This window comes from Vulpes lagopus, chromosome 22, assembly GCF_018345385.1.
Source record: "Vulpes lagopus strain Blue_001 chromosome 22, ASM1834538v1, whole genome shotgun sequence".
Taxonomy (NCBI): domain Eukaryota; kingdom Metazoa; phylum Chordata; class Mammalia; order Carnivora; family Canidae; genus Vulpes; species Vulpes lagopus.
In genome coordinates this window covers 22,530,808-22,557,866 of record NC_054845.1, presented here as the reverse complement: position 1 = coordinate 22,557,866, position 27,059 = coordinate 22,530,808, and the positions used below count along the sequence as shown (strand labels likewise).

Genomic DNA, 27,059 nt, shown 5'->3' with positions numbered 1-27,059 from the left:
TAAGGCTTAATGTTTTATTTTTTAAAAAAGATATTGTCAAATATCACATGTAATTTTCCATCTACACATAAGCAAACCATAAAATACTATGCAATGAAATCAGTGATGAAAGAGCCGAAGGTTTGTATGAGCAAGGATTATTCCCAGTTCATCGCAAGCCTCAATCACAACTTTGTCAGCAGCAGAACCAGAAGGAGCAGCAATGTAGGCCACACCACTCTGAGGGAAGAAGAGACACTGACTTTCAAAACACAATTTTATGTCAAGACATACAAAAATGAAAATCCCCCTCTAGAAAGCATAAGCTAACAATGATTCACAATGCAGACCGATTCACTCAGTTAAAACAGCAAAATAATAGGATCTGAGTTATTCGTACATCAAATGCAGAAGTAAAATAAATATTACTGATATATCACACTGCCCTAACTTGAATATAAAACTCAAAACTTAAACAAAAGCAGGATTCTAAAATAGTTTTTACATGATAATCAATTCTATGCAAATGCACATCAATACCACACTTACCCTTTTAGCTCTGTCTACATTATCCCTGAAAGGAAAGAAGGCGTCAGAGCTGATAGAAACTTCACTAAGTTTGTCCACCCATTCCTTCTTCTCTGTTTCAGTTAATAATTCAGGGACTTCCTCAAACAATGCCTTCCACTTTATCAAATCTTCATCCTATGAGTAGGGCGGATAGAAAGAGGAGAGAAAGATTTTGGACATGACCTTTAGTACTTTTTGATGCAAATCAGAATGCCAGAAAGCAGTTGGGCATTTCTCCCAGGATTTAATTACAATGGCTCATTCCAGTTTACATCTCTAGAATCTTTTTTTTTTTTTTTAATGTTTTAACATTTCATTAAAGAAGAGTAATTCTAAGTGTACTAAACAAAGATTATACCACTTACTTTGTGAATCAGTTTATTTTAAATATATTTTGGTTTTTAATCTCTGCCTAAATTAGATCTATTACCTTATATTCCTGTGTCAAAGCAAGCAAACAGATGATGATGGATGTTCTAGAACTATATTTACACAGCCTCAAGTCTATAGTCAGTCTTAACAGATGAATCAAGGTATGATTCATGGTATTCATATTTTTTAAAACGTGCTTCTATTTTGGATGGTATTTTGGCAAAACAATGTACTTTTAACTCCTGTTCACATACATATAAAGCTTCTTCCAGAACTATGAACAGGATTTTGCTAGGTAATATTAAATAGGCAAATAGAAATATTAAAGTAGAAAAGAGAACGGCTTATGTGTTAAGTACCTTATGGTTATAGGGCACACTCTTCAGGGACACTTATTAGGTCATGGATTCCTGTCCTTGAACTTGTAAGACAAGGTAGTGTGGTCCACTCACCCCCTCAGAAGACCATCTAGAGTCTGATTACCAGACTTCTCTCTTTCGTTTTCCATACAGGATTAAGTACTTGCTATGTCCAAAAATGGGGCTAATTTCTCTATTTTTGGGAGGCTACTTGATAGCTGTAATTTTATGGCTCTTATAATGCCTTTTTCAAAATAGAAAATTATTAGAGAACATGAAATGTAACAAAAATTATCAAAGGCACTGGTACAAAATGTGGGGAGAAGACACTGGTTACCTGCTATCAGACAACTGTATTTCATGTTGCATACACACCTATCATGTAGCAAGCATCATCATGCTTGGCGCTTGGCGCTAACCTCAGGATAGGTGAAAACATAGTCCCTGCCATCAAACGCTTAAAAATCAACAGGGGAAATACAACATATAAAACTAAACCAATGGTTATAATTTAAAAAGACAAGGAAGGTCTGTGGTGTCAGAAAGGGATGAAGAAATGTAAAGAAGGTTAAAGACAGAAGACAATAAAGAATTGTTAAGAATGTAAAATTATAGACAATGTAAAATTTTAAGAAAAATCCATTTTCTCTCAGTGACGAAGGTAAAGTCTTACAGAAACAGGTAAGCTAAGCACACCAATATACTCCACCCACAAACCCAATGACAAGACTTTTACCTCGCCAATCGTTCCAGTAACATACTGATCAATGGCATTGGAGATTTCTGCTCTCTTCACTCCAGTTTTAAACTTCATTGAAAGCACTCGTGGATGATGTCTAAGCCACCAACAGTTGGCCTTATCCCCTGCAAGGCGTGTGCAGTGGATTCGAGATTGCTGTCCTGCTCCAATACCGATAACCTGAAGTAGATGAACATTAGATGAATATCTCTTCCAACAACTTATTTTTCAACAACGTATTTTTCTTAACAGATCTTTGGTGTATATTCCCCCAAATTTAGCGATTTTGTGGGAAAAAAAATGAGGCCAAAATACAAATTAATTTTAAGTCATTATATTTTATAGAAATTTTTAACTGCTATTTTTACATTTTACCTCTTCAGTGACATCTGAACTATAGCTACTAATACTGTGGAAGTTTATAGAACTCTGGGATATCAGTAATGAGGCAGGTTTAGTGGACTTTCTTAGAACCAGAGTCAAAGGAGACCAGTAACCACAATCTCCCAAGTTTCCATTATTAGAGACAAGCTGTCTTTTAACAATCGACAATCAACTAAAATACTGAATTTCAAAGTATCTTCCAAGGCATATGCTAATATCCACACTTTTCCTCCCCCACTTATGGGCCAAATAATTTAACAGATGCCAAGAGAAGTGCTCAAGACACTGTGAGAAGGGTTCCCACTGCTGCTGAAGCTATGGCAAAACCAGAACCAGGTTAGTTCAGAGTTAGGAGAGGCCCCAGTGATAAGCTAGCTCAGACCTGCATTCTATGGCTTAATGCACTAGGAAACAAGTTAAATATCTTGCTTAATGTAAGCAAGAAATGTTCAACATCTTCATTGTGGCCGTGTTCATGTAGCTACATAATTTGGGAAAACTGCTCACAACTTGATACTTTAAAGAGTGAATTTTATAAATATATATAAATTACATCTTAGTAAACTGGATTTTAAAAGATCACATTAACTTGCAATCTGCTGATTCTTAGTAACCTTAAAAATACACATAAAAATACCCAACAAGCTGCAAATCATGGAATAATGGGTGGCAGTACTATCTCTTACTCTCTTTTCACTGGAAATACCACACTACTCAGGAGGAGGGGAGCGAATAAACTAGTTTTATAGCAGCTATTAGAGTCCCACCAATCCAAATATGTCAACTCAGTCTGAGCAAGAAGCAATACGACCAATTTTAATATGTCATTCCAAAGATAGTTTGTTGTCACTGCTGGCTTTAACAGTGCCCCATGATACTGAGTAAATACTGATAAACCCAGAAGAGAAAGACCGAGCAGATTTTCCTTTTCAAGCAGCCTAGGACCTGAGGGATGAACAACATTTTTTTGTAAAATGACAGTCTGTCCAAAGTGTGTCCGAGTGCTTGGTTACCTGGCCATTCTTGGCATAGCACACAGAGTTAGACTGCGTGTACTTCACAGCAATGGTGGCTACAATGAGGTCTCTGAGTGCAGACTCTGGCAACTGAAAAAACAGAGGATGGTCAATTGCAACAGACTTTTGTAACTCTAAGTATCTTACGTGTTGTTTATTTAAACAGACCCATAATGTAGTTGTATCCTTCAAATGACAGGATGAAATGAATTCATAGAAAATTCTACTGTGTTTTACTGAAAAAACCCAATCAATAATCAACATACTTGTCATGGAACTCAGCAGTGCTTAATGCATCACAGACTCAGACTAATGCCATCTGTAGTGACTCTTGCTTAAGCCTGTTTACACGGCATACTAGTGATGACATACCATATCTACTACCCCAAACTGACAAATACCTTCTTAACCACAGAACAAAAAAACATATATGGAAGCATGATAAAATTTATGATCAGAAAAAACACAGAATAGTTTTCAGACATCACAAACAACTGTGATGTCCATACACAGCCAAGGCCATTCAGGAAAAAAAAAATTAAGATCATTTTCTGCATTGTCTAGAAAGTTTTAGGTAGAAACTATTCAAAAATACTTGTAAACTACCAGTCCAAACAGAATAAAACAATTGTAGCAAAAAATATCACTATGTTTAATAAAAAGAACAAATATAAACTGAAAAAAGGATGATCTAATATAGGTATGCTAAGTGGACAAAGGCTATAAGCAGCAGCTAACTGATCAATTAGCTAAGTAAGTGAAAACCTGATAAATCAGACTTCATCAAAATGAAAACTTCTATTCTTGCAAAAGACCCTGTATTAAGAGGATAAAAAGACAAGCTACAAACTGGGAGAAAATATCTGTAAACCACGTATCCAAAAAATAACTAGTATCTAAAATATGTAAAGACCTCTCAAAACTTAGTGACAAAAGCAATCTAATTAGAAAATGGGCAAAAGACACGAAGAAACATTTCACTAAAAGGATATACAGATGGCAAATAAATTATGAAAAAACACGCATCATTAGCCATTAGAAAATTCTAACTAAAATCATACCTAACTAATGAAAGGAGACAACAAACACTAAAAGGTAGTAAGGATGCAGAGACCTGGATCACTCATATGTTGCTGGTGCAGAATGTAAAATGGCACAGGCTCTCTGGAAAATAGTCTGGCAGTTTAAAAAACTAAATATGCAATTGTGATACTACCCAGCAGCCACCAATTACACTCCTGGGTCTTTGTAACAGAAAAATGAAAACTTAAGTTCACATAAAAACCCATTCATGAATGTACTCTGAATAAAAATTATGAAAGGGGGAAAAGATTAGAGGTCACCCAAGGTTAAGGAGGGGGTGGAAGCAGGGCAGAAGTCAGTGTGATTCATGAGGAACCCTCATGGTCATGGAAATTTCTTTCTGTCCCTCGACTGTTATCGGTATCATTAGCATGTACTATAAAAAGCAGGAAACTACTACCAGGGGAAATGGGGCAAAGAGTACATGGGAATTCTTAACAGTGCAGGTGAATCTGCAATTTTTATCTCAAAATTAAAAACAATTAAAAAACAAGGTTAGAATTTAAGAGTTTATTATTCCAAGACAGTATTAATGTAGTATATATTTTCCTATTTGTATCTGTTGAGTCACAAAATATACATTTTATTCTTTTGGTTCTAAGAAAGATTAACATAACCCAGCTTCCCTACAGGTCTGCCTTGAAATGTAACCCTGGTATTCTGAGTTAGGATTGAGGAGTATAAGACATTTCATGGGGTGGGGATGGGAGTGAGGGAATCCAGTCATATAAACATATCACAAATAGTTAAAACAAATTAAAGCATGATTTAAGAAAAATGGGAGAGGAAGTAATTCAAGCATGATCACCAATGCTTATTAATATACACTCCTGCTTCTCCCACTGTTCTAAACCTAAAAGGATGTTGAGGCTGACATGTTAACAAAACACTGTTTTAAAAGAAGAGGAGGAACATAAATATAAAACTATCACTCTTATGCTTGAGTTTCTACATTTCTAAATAAAAATACACATGAAACAAGTAGAGAGGAATTTAGATAAAACATGAATTAAAACCATATCTCATTTCTTGGAAAAAAAACATCCAAGTTAGCACAGCCAGGGCACAAAACCTTTCAGGGGCTAAATTATTGATCAGTACAATACCTATTAACCTACAAGGAAAACTTACAAAAGTAAAAGCCTCAAGAGTTAGGCAGACCTGTCAACACAGGTACCATGGAATCTAGGTCAATACTAACTAGCCAGATTAATAAAGAAATACAACAACAACAAAAAAACCCCCGCCTCATGTTACTGTGAGCTGCTTGCGGTAAGTAATGTTGGAAACAATGCTTCCACCTGAAAATCCCAGTACCTTATAGCCTTGACCAAAGGAGCAGACTGCATAGAATTTAAAGGTATTTTTACACATGACGCCTACCTACTGTGTTCCTTTATTTCAGGGCACCATTAATTTTCAAAAATAAAAATGGAGGAGTATCTACTAAATCAACAAAGACCACATCCTCTTTACCATATACTTATTAACAGACTGAACTCTTCCAATAAAGGTTTTAAAGCTTATTTTTAGCAATTCTACTTAAATCCTCAGGTGTCACATCTGGGAACAACTGCATCTCCTCATGTTTTATTTCTGTTATAAGGAAGGACTTAAGAGACTAAACCTTTCCCAGGAACGAACAGAAAAACTCAACACTAAGGTAGTAAAATAGCAAATACTGAGAGACAAAGATCCCAGAGATAAAGGAAGTAGGAAGAATTGAGTGTGACCATCTATGGTTTTTGCCTCAAGGTATTTTCCAAGTTACAAGGCAATAAGCTAAATGGTAAAAGGGACACTAAACACCTGGTGCTTTCAGCAGGAGAGGGGTGGACCATGAACAGACCAGTCCTCACAAAGACTCAAGCCCAAATTCAAATCCTGCCAGAATAAAGACCGTCTGACTTCCACCTGATTCGCCTGGCAAAAGTAGAAGTCAGTTCTTTTTAGAGGGGAAAAAAAATACCATCCAGACACTAAAAATACGTGTACAGTTTTTTTCACATTAAATGCCCAGCATTTAATCAAAAATACCAGACGTTATCAGCAGATAAGACCACAAAACACTGTAGTCACACATCTTAACTACTAGGGGGGAAAAAAGAGCCAAAAAGAGCCAATGTTAGAACCAGCAAAAAAAATCCTTCAAAACTAAAGTTCCAAATAAGAGAGTTCAGAAAATAAATACTAGCTCATCTGTTTCCATGTTATGAAACCTTGGGCAAATTTCTTTTCTTTTTTTTTTTAAAGATTTTATTTATTTATTCATAGAGACACAGAGAGAGAATGAGAGGCAGAGACACAGGCAGAGGGAGAAGCAGGCTCCATCCAGAGAGCCCAATGTGAGACTCGATCCAGGGTCTCCAGGATCACGCCCTGGGCTGCAGGCGGCACTAAACCGCTGCGCCACCCGGGCTGCCCTTGGGCAAATTTCTTAACTGTAACTTAGGTCACAGTTTTGTGATCTTTACAACAGAGATGAGTGCTCACTTCAGCAGCACATATACAACAGATGATAGTAGTCACCCACTCCCAGTATCCAGAGTGCTATGCATATTAAATGACAGAATACACTTATGTAAATGAAAAAGAATCACGCTATCACCCCAGGGATATGTCCTTCCTAAAGGATGACAGACAGCACCAGAGCAAAAATATGACCACAAAAAAACGGTGATCATAGCACTGAAAATGGAAAACAAAATATCGTAATACATCTATACACAGATTGCCACGTGGACTTTCAGATGAAGGTGTGGTTCTATATTTATTTAACTAGAAGCCTATTTGTAGCTTAGCACAGGGAATAAAGGCAAGTCAAAGAACAGAATTATGAAAGACATGATTCCATTATATATAATTGAAGATAAATACCTCTATGTATGTACATACGCACAGAAGTTTCTGGTATGGTCATTTCTTCTCTTTTTAAGCTCTCAAACTTATCTGATAACTCAAAGCTGAGCTAGACATTTGCAGATCAACCAGTTTTGAATATGAGTCTTAGTAAATGCATAACCTTATACATATTAAAAACAAATTTACTGAATTACTAGCATTCAGTTCAGAGATTTTCAAACTTACATCTTTATTCTTGGTCACAATGTTGCTAAATAATGACCTGTCAATGACACCATTATTTCTCTTCTGACTTAAACGAAGACCAAAGAGAGTTCGAACTTCGTTTTCATCTGGATTGTAAGACTGATCCATCTAAAATGCAAATTTAGAGTCAAAAGTAAAACATCTACAATCTTCAACATTTTTCACCTAACTCATGTTCAAAAAAAAAAAATCATTATAGCAAGGTCATATGCATTTTTTCTAATTTAGGCATGTGTAAGATCACTTTAGCATAGGTTTAATAGAATGGCCATGCACCAGTATTTTTTTCCTTTTTAAAGATTGTATTTATTTATAAGAGAGAGAGAGAGAGAGAGAGAGAGAGAGAGAGGCAACAACATAGGCAGAGGGAGAAGCACGCTCCATGCGGGGAGCCTGACTTTGGACTTCATCCCTGGTCTCCAGGATCACACCCTGGGCTGAAGGTGGCGCTAAACCACTGAGCCACCCAGGCTGCCCGCACCAGTATTTTGTTCTAAAAAATTTTATAGGTTTTGCAACTGTGTTGTTTTGTAACAGCAAACATATTAAAATCAATGATTCTAGTGATAGCATTTCTGGCTATACTAACTGAAAGCACTATGGAAAAAAGATAGATTTGCTTAAAAAAAAAAAAACACAGGTAGTGGCATAAAAAATAAATTCTAATTCTGCCTTCTTTCTAATAATGTATTATAAAAAATACAGAGGTAACACTTGATCTAAAAGGTTAAAAGGGGGAAAGCAGCATTTGGAGTCGAGGTCTTTGTTATTTGAAAGGAATATATGTCTTTTTTGGGTTTGTTTTTATTTTAAGTAATCCTTACACCCAACGTGGGGATTGAATTCACAACCCTGATCCTGATATCAAGAGTCACCGACTCTTACTAACTGAACCAGTCAGGCACTCCAGGAATATATGTGATTTGTTGCTATCTTCCTCTCACAAAATTTGAACTGGAAAGATATTAAGATGTAAAAATCACCTGTAAAGGCCACTCTCTCTGTAGATATTTTCCTAAACTTGACAGTATCTCTTCATTTATCCTTTGAACGATCTTTGCCTTAGAAAGCACTGAATTAGAATTTCCATTATATTGAGTTAGGATTCCACAAATTTTTTGACATCAACACTTTCTGTAAAATGGTATTATGAATTTCTATTTTAACTCAAAGAACTCTTTGCTTTATCCATGTACAATTTTAGACCATGAGCTAGTTCCTAATAGATAAAAGCTAGTATAAATCACTAAGGAAAAATTTCAACAATTAGAAAAACAGGCAAAGAATATGGTCAAATACTTCATAAAAGGAACTGAAAATAATCTTAAATATGAAAAGATGTTCTTTACCCCACATATAATGGGAAACTAAAGCTGCAATGAGAGGTCATTTTTATCTATCACATCGATCAGATGAAAAAACTAAAGAACACAACGCTGGCAAAGGTATTAGAAACTGGCACCCTTCACATTCCCATTAAAACATAAAATCTGTTGGAACAACCTCAAAGAGGAACAGGACCTATCAAAACTACTAATACACACCAACCATGACCTGCTCCTAAGCTCACTGCGGTTTTGTGTACTAGCTAAGGATTGGTGACTGGCTACATAAGCCACACAGACGTGGAGTAAACTTCCAGGACGGTTAAACTATGTGCATTTGTGTCAGTGGGAAAAAACAACAACAAAAAAGAAATAAAATTTTGCTGGAAAGTATCAACTATTTCAGGAAGGATGACCAAGAAATTTAAAATATTAGTTACTTTTTAAAGTAATAGAAGGGAAGGTTGGGGAGACTTCACCAAGTAACAGTTAATACCTTTTGAACAGGAGAAACCATACGTATGTATTAACTACTTCCTTAAAAATTTTAAATTTATAACTAAGAGAGTCAAGAAGCTCTCTCTCCTCATCCAAAACCCAAAAATCAACAGAAAGGAAAAAGAAAATTTGTGGGATTAAGAATTAAAGAAACCTCAGCAAAGAAAGATAAATTAAAAGTTTCTAACCATAAACACTAATTATGGGGAAAAAGAAACACAAACTAAAAGAGCAAATTACTATTTAAACATGAATTAAACTAACCTGAAGAACACAGTAGTTCCCATTTTTCTTTTTAGAAAGTATTTTCAAAGCTTCATCTTCATAGCCTGGGGCAACAATACCATCAGATACCTGTAATTACATAAAACAATTTGTACTTTCAAAAATTAAGGAATGCTTCTTAAGCAATCTAAACACAAGTATCTATCTTAATGCAGCAGCGTTTTCTGGTTTCTACTTCCAAAAGACAATGCTAACACCTAAACTCGGAAAAGCCTACATTCGAATACAGCTTTGTACAGCTAACCTTATCTCATTTGTTATCCTTTCAGTTTTAACTAAGAATATACAAATGATTCACTCTAATACATGTACCTTAGGAAGAAAAATGATTTCTCACAATTTTGTTAAGGGAGTGGTGTTTTGCACTAGAAAGAACATGTTCTAGTCCCTACCAGGTAAAATTTTTTACCCTACCAGGTAAAATGACCTTAGGCAAAGCAAGTTCCACTAGAGCAAGACACGGGGCTCAGATTACATCTCTGCTAATAACCTTAGGCAAGGCGAGTACCTCAACAGCAAGTCAAAGGGATCAGGTTTAACATCTCTGACAGAAGACTCATAGTTCATCCTACAAAGCCTTGTGCTATAACATAAAATGCAGCAGGTCAGCTCTACTGCGAGTGGGGATGGTAGTGGTCATGGGAAGAATCCCTAAAGGAACTAAATATTCTCAAGGCCACGTAGCCTTCATTTCTACCTATTTGTTTTCCTTCCAAGCTAATCTGAGCTATCTTCTTTTTTCTTTCTGTCTCCTCACTTAAAATCTCACCTTTCTGGAATGCCTGCTTGGTATTCAACTGATGGGGGTTAGCTTTTCAGAGTAGTTTATAATCTTCCCTTACACATCTCTTTTGTTACAGACCTACAGAGGTTTATAGGAAGGTTCATTATTACATCAATCAAGAGCGTATCCTATGATCTTTAGAAACAATAACTGGCATTAAGATAATGACTACTAGATAACAAAAAAGGACTAAGTATGTAAGTTAAAACCTAACAGCAAAATATCCATTTGAAATATTCATTAATCTCAAAATTACAATTCAGTCAAGGATTCATGTTCTACATAAAATATGAACGTTCTAAACGATAAACTTAACCAACTTACAGATGGCGTAAATAAATATAAATTACGGTTTCAACAAACACTATGAATATAGCGAGCTTTACTCAGTTATGAATGGATCAATATATGTGAATGTCCACTAACCTCTCTGGAGATAATTTTGGCAGTAGGGACATCACAGATATCAGATAATGCAATAAAGTCACCAAATGAGGACATCCTATCAGCCCCTGCAAATAAAAATTAAAATGAGGTATGTATCACAAATACCCTTACTCAGAAAGATGTTTAAAAAAACCCCTAAGGCGATCATAAAAAATCCATTTCTCTAAATCTAACTTTATTATTTAAGATCTAAATAATAGATTAACAAGTCATTTAACTGAAATAATTGACAAAGTATTCTTTAGTTTTACCCTTTAACAAAGTGTTTGGCAAACTTTTTCTGGAAGGGCCTGATAGCAAATATTTTTTAAGTTTTATAGGTACCTAATCTGTTATACCTATTCAGCTCTGCAGTTGTAGAAATCAGTCACATCAACAAAGGGACATGGCCCTGTTTCAAACACACTGTATTTACAAAAACAGGTGGCAGGCTGGATTTATTTAGTGCATGCACCATAGTATGCTAGATGCTAGAAGGTCAATTGTGCTATCAAGTTTCTCTATGATCTTCCAAAAATGTTACAATAATATTCACAGGTTATTAACCTCATGAATTAGATATTTCTAAAACATATAGAATACAACTCTAACCAAATTCCGTGTAGTTAAAATAATCATATAATTTTATTCATATATTAATAAACAATACAAATGCATTCAATAGCCTAATGTGAAATTAGATGCACCAAATTCCACCTGTGTTTCCATTTATTACATGAAAATACGAACACATACTTTTATAAACAAACTTATTCCAAGGCACTCAGAGTCATTCCTAAGTATTAAAAAAAAACCAAGATAATTTGAAATCTGAAACAAAGATTATTACTACTTTATCTATTTAGGATAAAATATTTTTTTTCTCCTTCAAAAACAAAGAAACAAGAACTTCATTACTGTTCTGACCTCTTGCTCTTGCATATGCAGTTGATATGGGTGTAAGGGTTTTATACAGATCATAGACCATGCAGACTTTGGCCTCATCTTCACTGAGTGGAATTCCAACAGCAGCACCTGATACAGAAAACCATAAAATAAACCCCCAAGTCTCAAGTTACTACTTGTCCTCTCCTAAATCAAGACAACAATTTTCTTAACATCTAGTCTATGCAGCATAATTTCTGGTGCCTGTGCCAAATTAAACAAAACATCTGGCTAGATAATTAGACACCAAAAATATAGTTGCAGGGGAGAGGGCAAATGGAATCTTTTCCCTCTGGCTTCTGAAAAGAACCACTGTGTGAGTCAGCCAGCACCATGCATGCGTATGAAGCTAGTTTACTCCATTAAGGACTCTCGATCTCCACCCTGCTTGATACCACATACCATTTATTTCCTCCTCCCTGTTTACATTAATATCAAAAGTAAATATCAAAGAATTATGTGTTAGAGTTGACATAGAAGCAAAAAGGTATCTCATACAACGGCTATAAAAAGCTACAGATAAGGTGTCAATTCCATTTTCAACCATGTAGAAAAATATTTAGGCATACTGCATTAAGCCATTTTACTTTATTTTTTACACGTTTCTAACGCAAAAAAAAACGTGATTTTCTAATCCTATCTCACAGTAATGTCATACAATTACATATATAAAAAACATGTACATGTTATTACCAGATTTTGTCCTACTACACTAAAACTGTTAACAGACTTCACAAAAGCAGTTTGAAACTTTAGAAAATGTTTATATTCACATTAGAACATGCCAATTTTTTCCAAAATAGAAAAACTGCATCTTGAACAGATTCAGAGCATTCTAGAGAGTAACGCTTTTTTACCTGCTGGGCTGACATGTTTGAAAGAGGCAGCGGCTGGAATGCCTAAAGCTTCTTTGAGTTCCTTCACCAGCTGCCAGGCATTCAAAGCATCGCACAAGTTTATAAATCCAGGGGCTCCATTTAGAACTACATATAGAAACATATATATAACACATTACCAAGCAGGATCAATAAAATCAGATATATGTAACATTTCTGAAAAAAAATTATGTAAAGGCTGCACAAATGTTTTCAGAGAAGTATAATTAAAAGGCAAACACATATATACAAACATAAAAAAGAACCTGATGAGAAAAGAACAAAATACTAGAGCCTAGGCCTGCCTCACAAACAAGCAAGCAAACAAAAACTCAAACCACATACACACACTCACATACATAATGCTACTGGAGAAACCAAATCCAGCCAATCTAGAAATAAACCAATAGAGAATTCAGGAATGGGAAGAACAATGACAAGACCAGTGATCACCAGGGATCTACTTCAGTACACAAGTAAGATAACACAGTCACGGCAATTACAGAGATAGTATAAAATCTAACTTATAAACCCTGTCAACATAAGAACATTATTACAAACTAATCCAAGAGCTGTGGGTGGGAGAAAACAAGGGAAAAAATGCATTGGATTTTTCCTCTTTTATACCAGACTCATTAGGCTCTGCCTAAAGTTGAAATGTAGTTAGAAGGATTACAACTCCCAAAGTTTCTCATTGCCTATTTTCTTAACAATGGCAGGATTTTTTTTTTTAGGGGCTATTATCTCTTGTGAATAAATTTCAGAGTCTGCACTTACAAAAAAAAAATGGTGACCATTAATTAAAAACAAATTTACAATTGCATTTTCTTTCTTTCTTCTTCTTCTTTTTTTTTTTTTTCCTACAATTGCATTTTCTTGTGTTATCTTGGATGGCACATACTTTTAAAAATAAACTTCAACAAGTATTTACTGAGTGCCTACCACAGTGTTAGGACTGTGCTAGGTACTGGGGATATTATCAATGAATAAACTAGCCCCTCCCACAAAGAGATTACAGGAAAGACAGAAAAACAAAATAGGCAATTAATTGTAAACAATAAAAGAAAATATTAGGTATTTATACAAATGAGTTGAAAACAAGTCCACAGAAAAACTTGTACTTGAATGTTTTTAGCAGCTTTATTCATAGTTAAAAACGGTCTATTTCTGTTGTCTTTCAAGAGGTAAATGGATAAACCAACTAGAATATATCTATATACAATGCATTATTATTAAATAGCAAAAAGAAATGTGCTTTCAAGCCACCAAAACCATGGAGGAACCTCAAATGCATATTGCTAAGTGAAACAAGCCAGCATGAAAGGCTATATACTATAGGATTACAACCTTATGATGCTATGGAAACAGTAAAAGTATGTGGCTGCAGGAGTCAGGAAGCTAGAATGCAGGGAATTTTTAGGTGATAAAGCTATTCTGCATGATACTGTCAAGGTGGATACATGACACTACACATGTCAAAACCCAAAGAATATACAACACGAAGAGTGAGTCCTAATGTAAACGATGGATTTTAGTTAATAATAATGAATCACTACTGGTTCATCAATTTCAACAAATGTACATCTGTAAGTAATGGAAGATATTAAAAGGGGAAACTAGGGAGAGGAGACTCAGAGGGAGGGGATCTCTACGAACTCTACTTTCTGAGAGATTTCTCTGTAAACGTAAAACTACTTTATAAAAGAAAGTCTATTAAAAAAAACAAAACAAGGATGCACCTCGGTGCCTCAGTTAAGCGTCAAATTTTTAAAAAATTTTTATTTAAATTCAATTTAACATATACTGTACTACTAGTTTCAGAGATAGAATTTAGTGATTCATCAGTGCATAGAACACCCAGTGCTCACTGTATCACATGCCCACCTTAACGCCCATCACGTGGTTACCCCATGCCCTACCCACCTCCCCTCCAGCAATCCTGTTTCCTAGAGTTAAGTCTCTTATGGTTTGCCTCCCTCTGTTTTCTTTTTTCATTTTTCTATCCCTTCATCTATGTTCATCCACTTTGTTTCTTAAATTCCACGAGTAAAATCATATGGTATTTGTTTTTCTGATTTCACTTAGCATAATACCCTTTAGTTCCATCCACGTTGTTGCAAACAGCATTTCATTCTATAGCTATAAAAAATAGCTAAGTAATATTCCACTGTACGTATACAGTGTTTAACTCATGATTTTGGCATAGGTCATGATCTCAGGGTCATGGGATCAAACCCTGCATCAGGTTCCAGTGGGGAGACTCAGTGGGGAGTCTGCTTCTTTCTCTCTCTCTCTTCTGCCCCGCCCTCTGCTCATACTCTCTTTCTCCAAAATAAGTCTTAAAAAGAAAAGCACCTCAAAAACAGGTATCTTGACCAATATGAATGAAAGAGTTTTGAAAAAAACATGAAATTACATATAAGGATTTCTTGCCTCAGAATCTAAATGGGAAACATTATAAGAAAATATAAAATAGTAATTTCTAATTTTAAGAAATTCTAAAAGTAAAAATCATACAAAATGTCGTTTCTAATTATTCATTCAATAGAGACTTACAGAACATGTCAAGCAATATTCTAAGTACTGAGGATGCAGCAATGAACAAAGACAAGGTCTCTGCTCTCAAAGATGATTAATTGGGAGATGATGATTAAAACATAAGTAAATGCAGCAAATAGTGCTGTGATAAAAGTGACAAGCAGCTACTTCATTCTGGGTGATCAGAGAAAGCTTCCCTGAGGAGGTGACTTTAAGGTGCGATGTAAATGACAAGCAAGTAAGACCTTGAAGACCAGAGCAAAGGCCACAGACACCAGGCCTGCGGACCAAACAGAAAACAGGCCCTGGGAAGCAGAGGACAGGGGAGTGTTGTCAAGGATGTAGACCAGTCAGATAATAGGGTCTGCAGGGCACACAGAGGCATCTAAGTCGGAAGAAGAGCCAATGAATGGTCTCAAATAGGGCATACTATCTGATTTTATGTTTATGATTACTCCACTGTGAATAGAAAAGACAAAGCAGAGAGCAATTAGATTTCTGCAGTCTGGGAGACTTCTGGAGTCACTGTGGAGGCTTCCGCAGTGTTAGAAAGATTCAAAATATAACTGAAGTAGCCTAATAATAGAACTTGATTCAATGGGGAAAGAAAAGAGTTTTTCACCATCTCCTCAAATCTCTGACACTGCTCCCTCTTCCTCCTCTCTCAGCAGCTAACAAGGAGAAAAGAAGAGACAGGAGTACCTGCATCTTCCCACCGTCAAATGTACCAACCAGTACATGAAGAAACCTGTCCTTGCTGTCACTCAAGGCCAGCCCTCCTACTGATGCTTGGGCCTTCAAGGCCTGCATACCCTCAACTCTCTCCCCGGCCCCCTGCATCTACTTCCCCCTCTACCCAACATACAACATGCTCCAATTCCCACCTCAAGAGTAAAACAGAATAAAAAAGTGAAAAGCCTCTTTTAATTTTACAGACCCATGGAAGTCCTAATTAACCTTTCTGTTCAAAGAATTATCTTTATTATTGTTATTTCCTACTGTCATATCCAGCCCACTTCACTTGGGCTGCCACATCCATTATTCCAAGGAAATTGTTCTTGAAATTTTTCCTAGATCAAACAGTTGCTTTTCTGTTCTCAGCAGCATTCCAAACCAGTTGAAACCCAGCGGTCTTCCAGCCTTGTTTTTCCTCTGCTAGTTCGTCCACTGCTTGACCTCTTCTATGAAATCCATCCTGCCTGTCCTACATCTTCAAAATCATCTACATGCCAAAGACATTCCAAACTGTTATCTCCCATCTGACCTCTCTGAGGAACCTGTAGTTATCTCAACAGTTTTTGCTCACACGTTCACCCAGCAGCTCAAACTTCAGGTGGCTATAAAAGACATTATGTAATTTATCTTCTCAATGTGAACCACATCGGATACAATACAGAGAAAGACCCGCACACCCCCAGACACAGCAAACTAGGCCACATAACACACAGCCTTTACCTGTGATGGGAAGCTTGGGCTTCAGTGTGTATAACTGGGCAGGAGTTTGATGAGGGTTCATTCCATACCTCAAGGGCATTTGAGATATTCCTTTGCTATACTGTCTCCTGAAGTAATCTGAAATTGCCTCATCATATTGTGCCGTATGAGTGAAAGCCTACAGAAAATGTAAGATTTGTGAAACACCAGCAGCACTTAAAAAGGCAGAACAAGAGAGTTGTAGGTAGCATGCAGCAAACTATACTCCTTGTCACATACTTGACTGTGCAGGAAAGACACCCAGTAACACTGAAAATCACAACAAATCATTCTCTTTCCAAGTCTCTTCCAATCTTTTCAATATTATACCTCTATAATAATAGGGTCTCTTCATTTATAGGAAAAGGATAGCCGCTCCAGGCAGATCCAGTGAAAACTGAATACCATGTGGTTTGGCAAACACTGCACTGGATAAAAGTGCATCCCTACCTTCAAGGCTAACTGGCGTCTGGTCTCCAAGGAGGTGTCTTTACTGTCGGAGCTCTGCATCTCTGTGGACACGGCCACATAGTCCTCGGGTTCACATACTACTGTCACCCGAGCATGGTTTTTGGCTGCTGCTCTCAATAGGGTTACTCCACCTTGGGAGAACAGAAGACAATTTTTATATTTCCATATCAGTTTAATCTCTTTCAAATAAAGTCACTGTACACATACTCCTACTTTAATTCTTGACTTAAAAAACAAGGAAAACATACCCCAGGTGAATCTCTATACAATTAAACAGCTTAGAAAATACAGATGAATTAGTCATCCCAGAAGAAACTGGGAGCAATAATGATTTTCTGCTCCCCCAATTTTCTGATTCTCAGTGAACCTATTTTAAAACATAAATAGTGCTTGGGGTATGTGGGTGGCTCAGTTGGTCAAACATCTGACTCGTGATTCCAGCACAGGTCATGATCTCAGGGTTGTAAGATCGAGCTCCACATCGGGATCTGGGCTCAGAGTAGAGTCTTGCTTGTCCTCCCTCTGCTCCTCCCCCTGCACGTGCGCGCGCGCTCTCTCTCTCTCTCAAATAAATAATATCTTTTAAAAATATACAGATAGTAACAAAAATAAGTAAATAAAATATAAGTAATCTTCCCCTGTCAGGCTTCAAATACGGTTTTGCTGACTTACCAATATCAATCTGCTCAACAGCCTGTTCAACAGTTACATCTGGAGAATCCACGGTCTTCACAAAGGGATACAGATTACAGACAACGACTCTACACCAAAAAGGAATTTAGCTGTTGTTAGAAATGCAAACTTATGGGGTTTACATATAAATCTCTTGCTAGCTTTAATGTGATCAGAGTCTAAAGATCTAAAATATAAACTGTAATCCTAACATTTTAGAATTCTAAAAAAAATATATATTGAAATGTCAGGAGCTCCCACTGTTGTACAACACAGGTAACTAAAAGTGGCTTTGATCAGCATGTGCTCTCACAACATTATCTCCTCCAAATCATATTGCAATGTTACTGCCTGGATAAACTTAGCTACCCATTATATAATTCAGCTATCTTTTTTTTTTTTTAATTTTAACAAATGTAAAATACAAGGCTACAAACAACATCCTCAGTTTGGAATATAATCACTTTTATCTACAACATTCAATTTTAGAATCTATTTCTAATGGGTCACATACAATGATGAAAAATGACAGACCATTCTAAGAGTGAAATACGTTTCTTTGCTTGTTTTGTCTTCAGAGAGATCATATACAATGACATTAACAGGCAGGCCAAAAGAATAATTTAAAATACAGAACTAATATAAAATCAACAACCAGTAATAAAGTAGAGTTCCATGCCAAGGCCTGCAACGTGAGAAGCTCTGTAGGCAAGTTCACTGCCAGTGAAATAAGCACAACTGGTAAAAACCAATAAAAAAAGAATAAAAGATAAGGAGAAAACACTTCCCAATGCCTATAATCCTGATAACAAAACCAAACAAAATGTCACAAGAAAAATAGACACCAGTAACAACAAAAAAATCCTCAACAAAATACTACCAAACTGAAAACAACAAAATATAAAGAAGCATACGCTGCATCCAAATCTGGTTTACCCCAGGAATGTAAGGTTGATTTAACATCTAAAAACCAATTAATATAAGAGCTTATGTCCATAAAACAAAGGACTGAAACTACCTGAGCATCTCAACAGAAGCACAAAAAGGATTTGAGAAGACTGAACATTCACTCATAATAAAAACACTCAATAAATAGAAGAGAACTTGTTCAAAATGATAAAAAGTATTTAAGAAAACCCCCCAAACCTACAGCTAATGTTATATTTAAAGGTGAACTATTAAATGTTTTCCCCTTAGATCAGTTGCAAGACAAGGATGTCTACCCTCACCACTTCTATTCAACACCATACTGGAGGTTCTAGGAATGTCAATTAACAAAGAAAATTAAGTAAAAAGCAAGAAGATTGGAAAGAAAAAAGTAAAACTATTTCTATTAAGGAGATGACTAGATCATATATATAGAAAATCTTAAGGAATTCAACCAAAAAAACTATTAGTACTTAGTTCAGCAAGGTTGTAGACATATGATTAACTGAATTTACATACATGAGCAATGAAAAACCCAAGGTGAAATAAGAAAACAATTTTACTAACAGTAGCATCAAAATAACAAAAACACAAGACTTATGCTAAAAAGCATAAACCGGGATCCCTGGGTGGCGCAGCGGTTTGGCGCCTGCCTTTGGCCCAGGGCGCGATCCTGGAGACCCGGGATCGAATCCCACATCAGGCTCCCGGTGCATGGAGCCTGCTTCTCCCTCCGCCTGTGTCTCTGCCTCTCTCTCTCTCTCTGTGACTATCATAAATAAAAAATTAAAAACAAAACAAAACAAAACAAAAAAAGCATAAACCATTGTTGAAAGAAATTTTTTAAAAATCTAAACAAATGAAAAGATATTCCAGTTCACAGACTGAAGATTTAATATTAGAATGGCAACCTCCCCTAATCTGATACAGATTCAATCCAATCTTTAGGAAATTCCAACTTTTTGCAGAAATAGGCTAGATGACCCTAAAATTCATGCTGAAATGCAAAGGACCCCAGATACCCAAAACAATCCTGAAAAAGAACAAAATTGGAGGACTCACACATCTCAATTTCAAAATTTGTCACAAAGATCCAATAATGATGTGGTGCCAGCAAGATGACAGAGATATAGTTCAAGTGTGCCAAGATCATTCACTGGGGGAAAAAGTTTCTTCAACAGACGATGCTGGGACAACTGGCCAGCCACATTCAGAAGAATGAAGTTGGACACCCTAATTCACACTCATATATAAAAAGTAAAAGAAATCAAAGACCTAAGCATTAGAGCTATAACTAAAAAACTGTACAACTTCACTATCTTGATTATGCCATTGCTTCTTAGGTATAATACCAAAAGCATAGACAACAAAAGAATAGATAAAATGGACATTACCAAAATTTAAAGGTTTTATGATGGTCAAAAGATACCATAAAGAAAGGACAATCCACAGAATGGGATAAAATGAACTCTTATAATTCAATAAGAAAATGATAAATAACACGAAGAAGATGGGCAAAGGATTAGAAAGCACATTTCTCCAAAGGTATACAAATGGACAATGAGCACACAAGATGCTCAACATTACTACAAAATGCCAATAATAATCACAATGACATGCCACATCATGGGTAACATATGTTGGCGAGGATGTGGAGAAACTTCCTACACTACTGCAATATAAAATGATGCAGTACTTTTGAAAATAGTCTGGCAGCTTCTGGAAAGGTTAAACATACTTATCAGATGACCAAGAATTTCACTCCTAGGTATGTAACCAAGAAAAATGAAAATATATATCCACACAAAAACTTGTACATGACTGCTCATGTTTGCACTGTTTCTACTATTCAAAATGTGAAAATAATCCAAATGCCCATCAGCTGATAAACCGATAAATAAAATGAAGTATATAATGGGCTATTTTTCAGTAATAAAAAAAATAATAAAGTGCTAAGACATACGAACATGGATGAACCTTGAGAATAAGTTTAAGAAGTCAGTCACAAAGGCCCACATGTTATATGATTCCATTGGTATAAAATGCTATGTATCAATAAATCTATATACACAGAAAAGACTATGGTTTCACAGGGCCTAGAGGTTTTGGGGGAAATGACGAATGAATGCTAATGGGTATGGGACTTTTTTGGGGAGGGTTGATGAATAGTTCTAATATTAACTGTGGTGATGGATGCCCAATTCTGAATATACGGAATACCACTGAATTATACATTTTGATTTGGGAAATTATATGGTATATGGGTCATATCTCAAAAAGTTGTTATATGTATTGAAAAGAAAGAGTGTATATTTTTATGCAAATAACTATGTTGTTATAACTATAATTGTACCAAAATTTAGGTCATAACTTCCTACAAAAATAAAGGCTTGTTTTGTTTTGGTTTAGCTTAAGTATGAACTTTGGTAACATAAACTTGGCAAAATTAAAAATGTTTATGTATGTACTATGTCACACAGAAGGTACTCAATGAATGTTTATAAGTGAATAAATAGGAAACTAAACCTAATGTTAATTTTGGTCTTAAAAGGGGAGGGGGCACCAGGTTTGGCATACACATTGTCTTTGATCCTTAATGCATTAAAAATTTACCTTCCAATTTTTACCTTATAAGACTAAAATCAAGTCTGGCCATGTCAGCATTATCTTCTGGGATATTACGAGCCAAGATTCCTAATTTAACGAAGTTAAGTATTAGGTTCAAAAAACACATCAGAATAAGGTCCAAAATGGACCCATCAATCAAGTTAAAGCATCTAATGACTGCCTAATTAAGAAGACAGTAGAGTTAAAAATTTAGATTAGCAAGTATATTTAAAAAGCTTTTGTATCAGTTCCTCATTCCCTCTTTCTTTCTTTTAAAGATTTTTATCTTCAAGTAATCCCTATACCTTATACTCACAACCCTGAGATCAAGAGCCATACACTCTACCAAGTCAGCCAGGCTCCCCCCAGGCTTACTCACCCTCTTTAAGCAACAAAATGTAAAAGAATTTTCACATAACTGTTGCCAGTTCCATTAACCTACGTGCTCCCATTGGTAAATGGCTTGTCTGATGATCCTCAGCCTTCCTCAGCCTAACAGCCTTTAGTTCTGCCGAATTTTACTCTAACTTGTAAAGTAGCAAGATACTGGTTTCTCACCATTTCTGGTTGCTACGTAATTTGGTGTCTCAAACGAGCAAATTAAAACACTCTGAAAAAGAATTCTTTTGAAAGTCAGTTACAAGGGTGCCTGGGTAGCTCAGTCAGTTGAGTGTCTGACTTGTGATTTCAGTTCAGGTCATGATGTCAGGATTCTGGGATGGAGTCCCTAGTCTGTCTTGCATTCCTCACACAGTCCGCTTTGGGATTCTCTCCCTCCCTCTACCCCTTCCTCCACTCATGCACATGTGCACGTTCTCTCTCAAATAAATCTTTTTTAAAAAAAGTCAGTTACACTGTGAGACTTCATTTTAAGTTGAATTGTAATAAAAGTCTTCTCACATATGAAACTGAAACACTTTCATTAGCTCCAGCAGAAAGTATCACTCTAAATTAGTTATCAGGTCAGGACTAATAGCAAGCAGAGGAAAACCATGTAAATCCATCACGTAATAAAGCAAACTAGATTTTTTTTTTTTTTTTTTAGCAAACTAGATTTTAAACAGGTTCTAACATATTATGAACGTTGGCAGCAAATGTGACAAAACCAATACAGACTCACAGATAATCTTCTGAGTTTATGACCTGCCTTCTTCCTCATTTATTCTACAAAGTAATCAACCAAAATATTCCTGAAGACCACTGACTTTTAAATGAAGGCAGCACCAATCACTTACCAGCATGGACTGCAGGATGCAAGGTTTTCACACGTCCCCCTAACATTTCAGGAAATCCTGTGAGCTCAGAGACATCTCTGAAAACAGATGAACAGAATATTGCTGTTCCTGCTGAACTAACATTTTATTACACTATTCTAAAGCATCTTCCAACATTACATCTTTTGTTCTCATTTGGGGGATTTTTCAGAGCCTCAATGTTCAGAATTCAGAAACTGAATCATAAGCCATCCATTCAGCTGAGAAGTAATTTTACAATATATACAAAAGACACTAAAAATAGATCTCAGAAAGAGACTGAAGTAAAAACAAAAATTTAGCTTTATGATTAAACGAACATAAAGACAGCAAATCAAATGAGTGGAGAAATAAAAGACTGTTTTATGTTTTAGTAAGGTGGTGTTAGTATTGGAATAAGACTGGTTTAGCCCACATAAAAATAAATTCCCAATGAATCCAAGGTATGAGTATTAAAAAAAAAAATCAAAGAACTACCAAAATTCAATATATAATATGCTCAAATCATTAAACAAAATACTAGATGTCGGGATCCCTGGGTGGCTCAGCAGCTTAGTGCCTGCCTTTGGCCCAGGGCTTGATCCTGGAGTTCCAGGATCGATTCCCACGTCAGGCTCCCTCCATGGAGTCTGCTTCTCCCTCTGCCTGCGTCTCTGCCTCTCTCTCTCTCTCTGTGTCTCTCATGAATAAAGAAATAAAATCTAAAAACAAACAAAAAACCCCAAAAAACAAAATACTAGATGTCTATACAAAACGTTAAAAGTTTTATACAGAAAAAAATAAGTTGGGGAAAAAACTGTAAAATATGACAACGGGTCGAATGCAAAACAAAACTTAAATATTGATTCAGATCACCAAACTGGCATGAACTGCCCAACCGTAGCCTGATTTACAAGCAAATTTTAATGACATGAAAAAATGTCAACAATATGTTAGGCGAACAAAATCAAGAAGCAAAACTATCTTCTGCATGAGCTATAAATTAAATATTAAAAGACTAGAAGGAAACATATCAACATGTTAAACAGAATTATAAGCTATTTACTACCTTCTTTATAATTTTCTACAACTACCATTGTAGTAAAAAAAAAAAATTTAAAGCAGCAAATTCCAACAGGATATAGAATTTCCTGGGTAGAGTCTCCTATTAAGAAGCATTTGCAGATGACTAGTATCTGACCAAGGGCTCACAGTATTTTCAACATCAACTAAAAGGTGGCAATATTATGGCATCCAAATCAAAATTCCCTTTCCTGACATCCAGGAAATAAAATCCAGTTTCTCCAACTGAGGATTACTGCTGAAAATAGAGAAGGCAGATCTATTTTTAGAATGCAAAACCATGTGGGGTAATCAAAAAGTTTGTTGCTCCTTTAGATTTCAATTTGCACACAACGGGCAACAGGTGCGGTCTTCCAACAATTCTCTGCAAGCTCACTGCTGAACAGTCACCAATTAAAATCCCATCAGTTCACCTCACACCTCCAGGTTAACTCCCTTGGATAAAATCTTGGTTCTGTGATTTTACTAGCTGCGTTGGCTGTATGAGCTTGGGAAAGTTATCTACCCTCTTTGTGCCTCAGTTTCCTTATCCATTAAATTTATTTCCTTATTTATAACACTACCTACACTGAAAAGTTGTAGTAAGGGTAACATGAGTGTGCGTGTAATGATGACGTGGGAACAGTCTCACACTTTAACGGGAGAGGAATACATTTACATTCCCAGTTTTTAAGAAACACGTAACTATAATGCGTAAGCGAGGAATGAATGGGTAGAAGTTCAGATCAGACTAGACTCAAGAGCTGTTAAGTTTTTAAACTGGGGAATGGATATGCAACAGGAGGGCTCATTACATTCTTCTACTTTTGATTAAGTCTGAAATGTTTCTCTTTATAGTTCAGTTCGGTGGAGGAAAAAAAAGGTTTGTAGAAGAGCGGCTTAATTTGGAGGGTCCAACTACAACAGCATCCAGCATGCTCCAAAAGAAAGAACAGTCTAGAGTTTTCGGATCCTCGCCCTGCTGCTCTTCAGAAAAGGCTGACCTGTCTTTCAGGATTCTTACACGGCTCTTGGGAGAACATCGGAGAGCTGACACCAAAAAAAAACTTTGGAAGCTCTGCAGCATTTATTTAATAAATACAGTTAGGCAGGGGATCCCTGGGTGGCGCAGCGGTTTGGCGCCTGCCTTTGGCCCAGGGCGCGATCCTGGAGACCCGGGATCGAATCCCACGTCGGGCTCCCGGTGCATGGAGCCTGCTTCTCCCTCTGCCTGTGTCTCTGCCTCTCTCTCTCTCTCTGTGTGACTATCATAAATAAAAAAATAAAAAAAAAGAAATAGTTAGGCATCCTCGCCACGTGAACTCGACACATCCAGGAAGAGCTGCGGACTGCCCACAGAGGGCAGGATTCTAGGTTAATCATCTGACCTAGAGGGCAAGCGGCAAAAATGTTTCACGTGGCAACAGAAGCACACGGATGTCTCACTCCTACTCCACAATGTGTTTCAGGAGTGGGCCTGTATGTCCTCCTGCTGGTGTCCCTGCCGTTCCTTAGGGCGGTCGGCCCCCGGGCCTTTTTTTGCACCCCGAGTAGGTAGGTGCCTCGTCTCCCGGCCGGGAGGCCAGCTCTGGGGGTGCGGGATGGCGGCCCGATCGACCTTTCGCTCCTTCCTTCCTTCTTCCCGCCGCCTGGCCAGGTAACCAACAGCTTGTGGATGAGGCAACCCCAGGCCGACCGGTGCCCTTCAGGTCCTGGGGAACCGGTGCGGGTGTTCCTGGGACCCTAAGCTCCTCGACGGCTCGGCCGCAGGGCCCCGGGCGGGGGGGGGGGGGGGCGCTCGGGGTTTCCCTCCGCCCCAGGAAGCGGGCCCCGACGGCCGGGCCCCTCCGGGGCGCCGCGACCCCAGACCTCGCCCCGGGAGCTGCAGCGCGGGCCGACGGCTGGGGCGGGCCCGGGGGGGGAGGGGGGGGTCCTGCGGGCCGGGGCGGGCCGGGGCGGGGCGTCCCCACGCACCTGGCGCGAAGCCCGGTGGCGCCTTACCTGACCGCCAGCCCGGCATCCCGGAGAGCTTTCGCGGTCCCCCCAGAGGCGAGGAGGCTCAGACCCACAGAACTGAGGCTTCTGGCAAATTCCACCAGGCCCGTTTTGTCAGAGACGCTGAACAGGGCTGCGAAGGGAGACGCTTCCCCGTCAGCCGCGGCGCGGCGCAGCTCAGGGCGGGAATCCTCAAGGGCCCGGGCTGGCGGGGCGCGGACGGGGTCGGCCCTCCCCCGCCCCCCTCCCGGGCCCTCCCCCGCCCCCCTCCCGGGTCCCCGGCCCTCCCCCGCCCCCTCCCGGGTCCCCGGGCCTCCCCCGCCCCCCTCCCGGGTCCCCGGCCCTCCCCCGCCCCCCTCCCCCCTCCCGGGTCCCCGGCCCTCCCCCGCCCCCCTCCCGGGTCCTCCCCCGCCCCCCTCCCGGGTCCCCGGGCCTCCCCGGCCCCCCTCCCGGGTCCCCGGGCCCTCCCCCGCCCCCCTCCCGGGTCCCCGGGCCTCCCCCGCCCCCCGTCCCGGGTTCCCGGCCTCCCCCGGGTCAGGCACCTGCCGGGCCGCCATGGCGGGCTCGGGGCGCCGCGGGCGGGGCTCGGCGCGGGCGCGCAGGGCTGCGGGGCGCTCACCGAGCTGGCCGGGCGCCATGGCTGCGGGCGGCGGGGTCGGGCCGAGCGGGGCGGCGGCGGCGGCGGCACGTGCGGGGGGCGGCGGGCGGCGGGGCGGCCGGGCGCGCGCGGGAGCGGGGGGAGGGCGCGCCGGGCGGTCACCTGACCCGCCACGTGACCCGGAGCCCCGCCCCGCCCCGGCCGCCGGCGGCCCAGGCCTGGAGCCGAGGGAAGGGCGGGGGGAGGGGCAGGGCCCTGCGCCGGGGGCGGCCGGTCCCCAGAGGCGGAGCCGCAGCCCCGGGGTCTGGACGTAACCGAGCAACACCCGGAGGGGTTCCCGCCCCGGAGAACGGAGGGAGCGGCTGGGCCCCGTCTCCTCCCTTTTTAGTAACTTAAAAATAAATTAAAAAAACATATATATAAATAGATAAATAAATGACGAAGACCTGATGGTCAAAGATTAAGCGATTGACGCCACAATTCGCGCGATATAGGCACAAACGAAGTGAGATGCACATTTAAGTTTTTTTTTAAGATTTCTTTTTTTTTTTTTATTTTTTCATGATAGGCACAGAGAGAGAGAGAGAGGGAGGGAGGCAGAGACACAGGCAGAGGGAGAAGCAGGCCCCATGCAGGGAGCCCGACGGGGGACTCGATCCTGGGTCTCCGGGGTCGCGCCCTGGGCTGAAGGCAGATGCTCAACCACTGGGCCACCCAGACGTCCCATTTACAGATT

General features: G+C 38.8%; 1 protein-coding gene across 1 annotated transcript; it reads right to left on the bottom strand.

Annotated features, from left to right (window-relative positions):
* ATIC (5-aminoimidazole-4-carboxamide ribonucleotide formyltransferase/IMP cyclohydrolase) lies at positions 1-26,399 on the bottom strand. Its single transcript, XM_041737638.1, has 16 exons — positions 26,345-26,399; positions 25,732-25,858; positions 22,672-22,748; positions 21,457-21,523; positions 17,903-17,991; positions 17,210-17,361; positions 16,742-16,898; positions 12,731-12,856; positions 11,856-11,963; positions 10,929-11,014; positions 9,698-9,787; positions 7,590-7,718; positions 3,417-3,509; positions 2,017-2,199; positions 529-684; positions 1-219 (listed from the first exon to the last, which is right to left on the bottom strand). The coding sequence occupies exons 1-16, from the start codon at positions 26,361-26,363 to the stop codon at positions 100-102; spliced, it is 1,779 nt and encodes a 592-aa protein (XP_041593572.1). The 5' UTR covers positions 26,364-26,399; the 3' UTR covers positions 1-99.
* Positions 26,400-27,059: the final 660 nt, after the last annotated feature.

What these genes read in the sequence shown, in the direction of transcription:
- ATIC (XM_041737638.1), bottom strand. An exon ending in CCAAAATTATCTCCAGAGAG is followed by an intron (nt 9,788 to 10,928) that starts GTTAGTGGACAT and finishes ATGTAATTACAG; the next exon opens with GTATCTGATGGTATTGTTGC. An exon ending in TTGTGACCAAGAATAAAGAT is followed by an intron (nt 3,510 to 7,589) that starts GTAAGTTTGAAA and finishes CTGTTTTTTCAG; the next exon opens with TTGCCAGAGTCTGCACTCAG.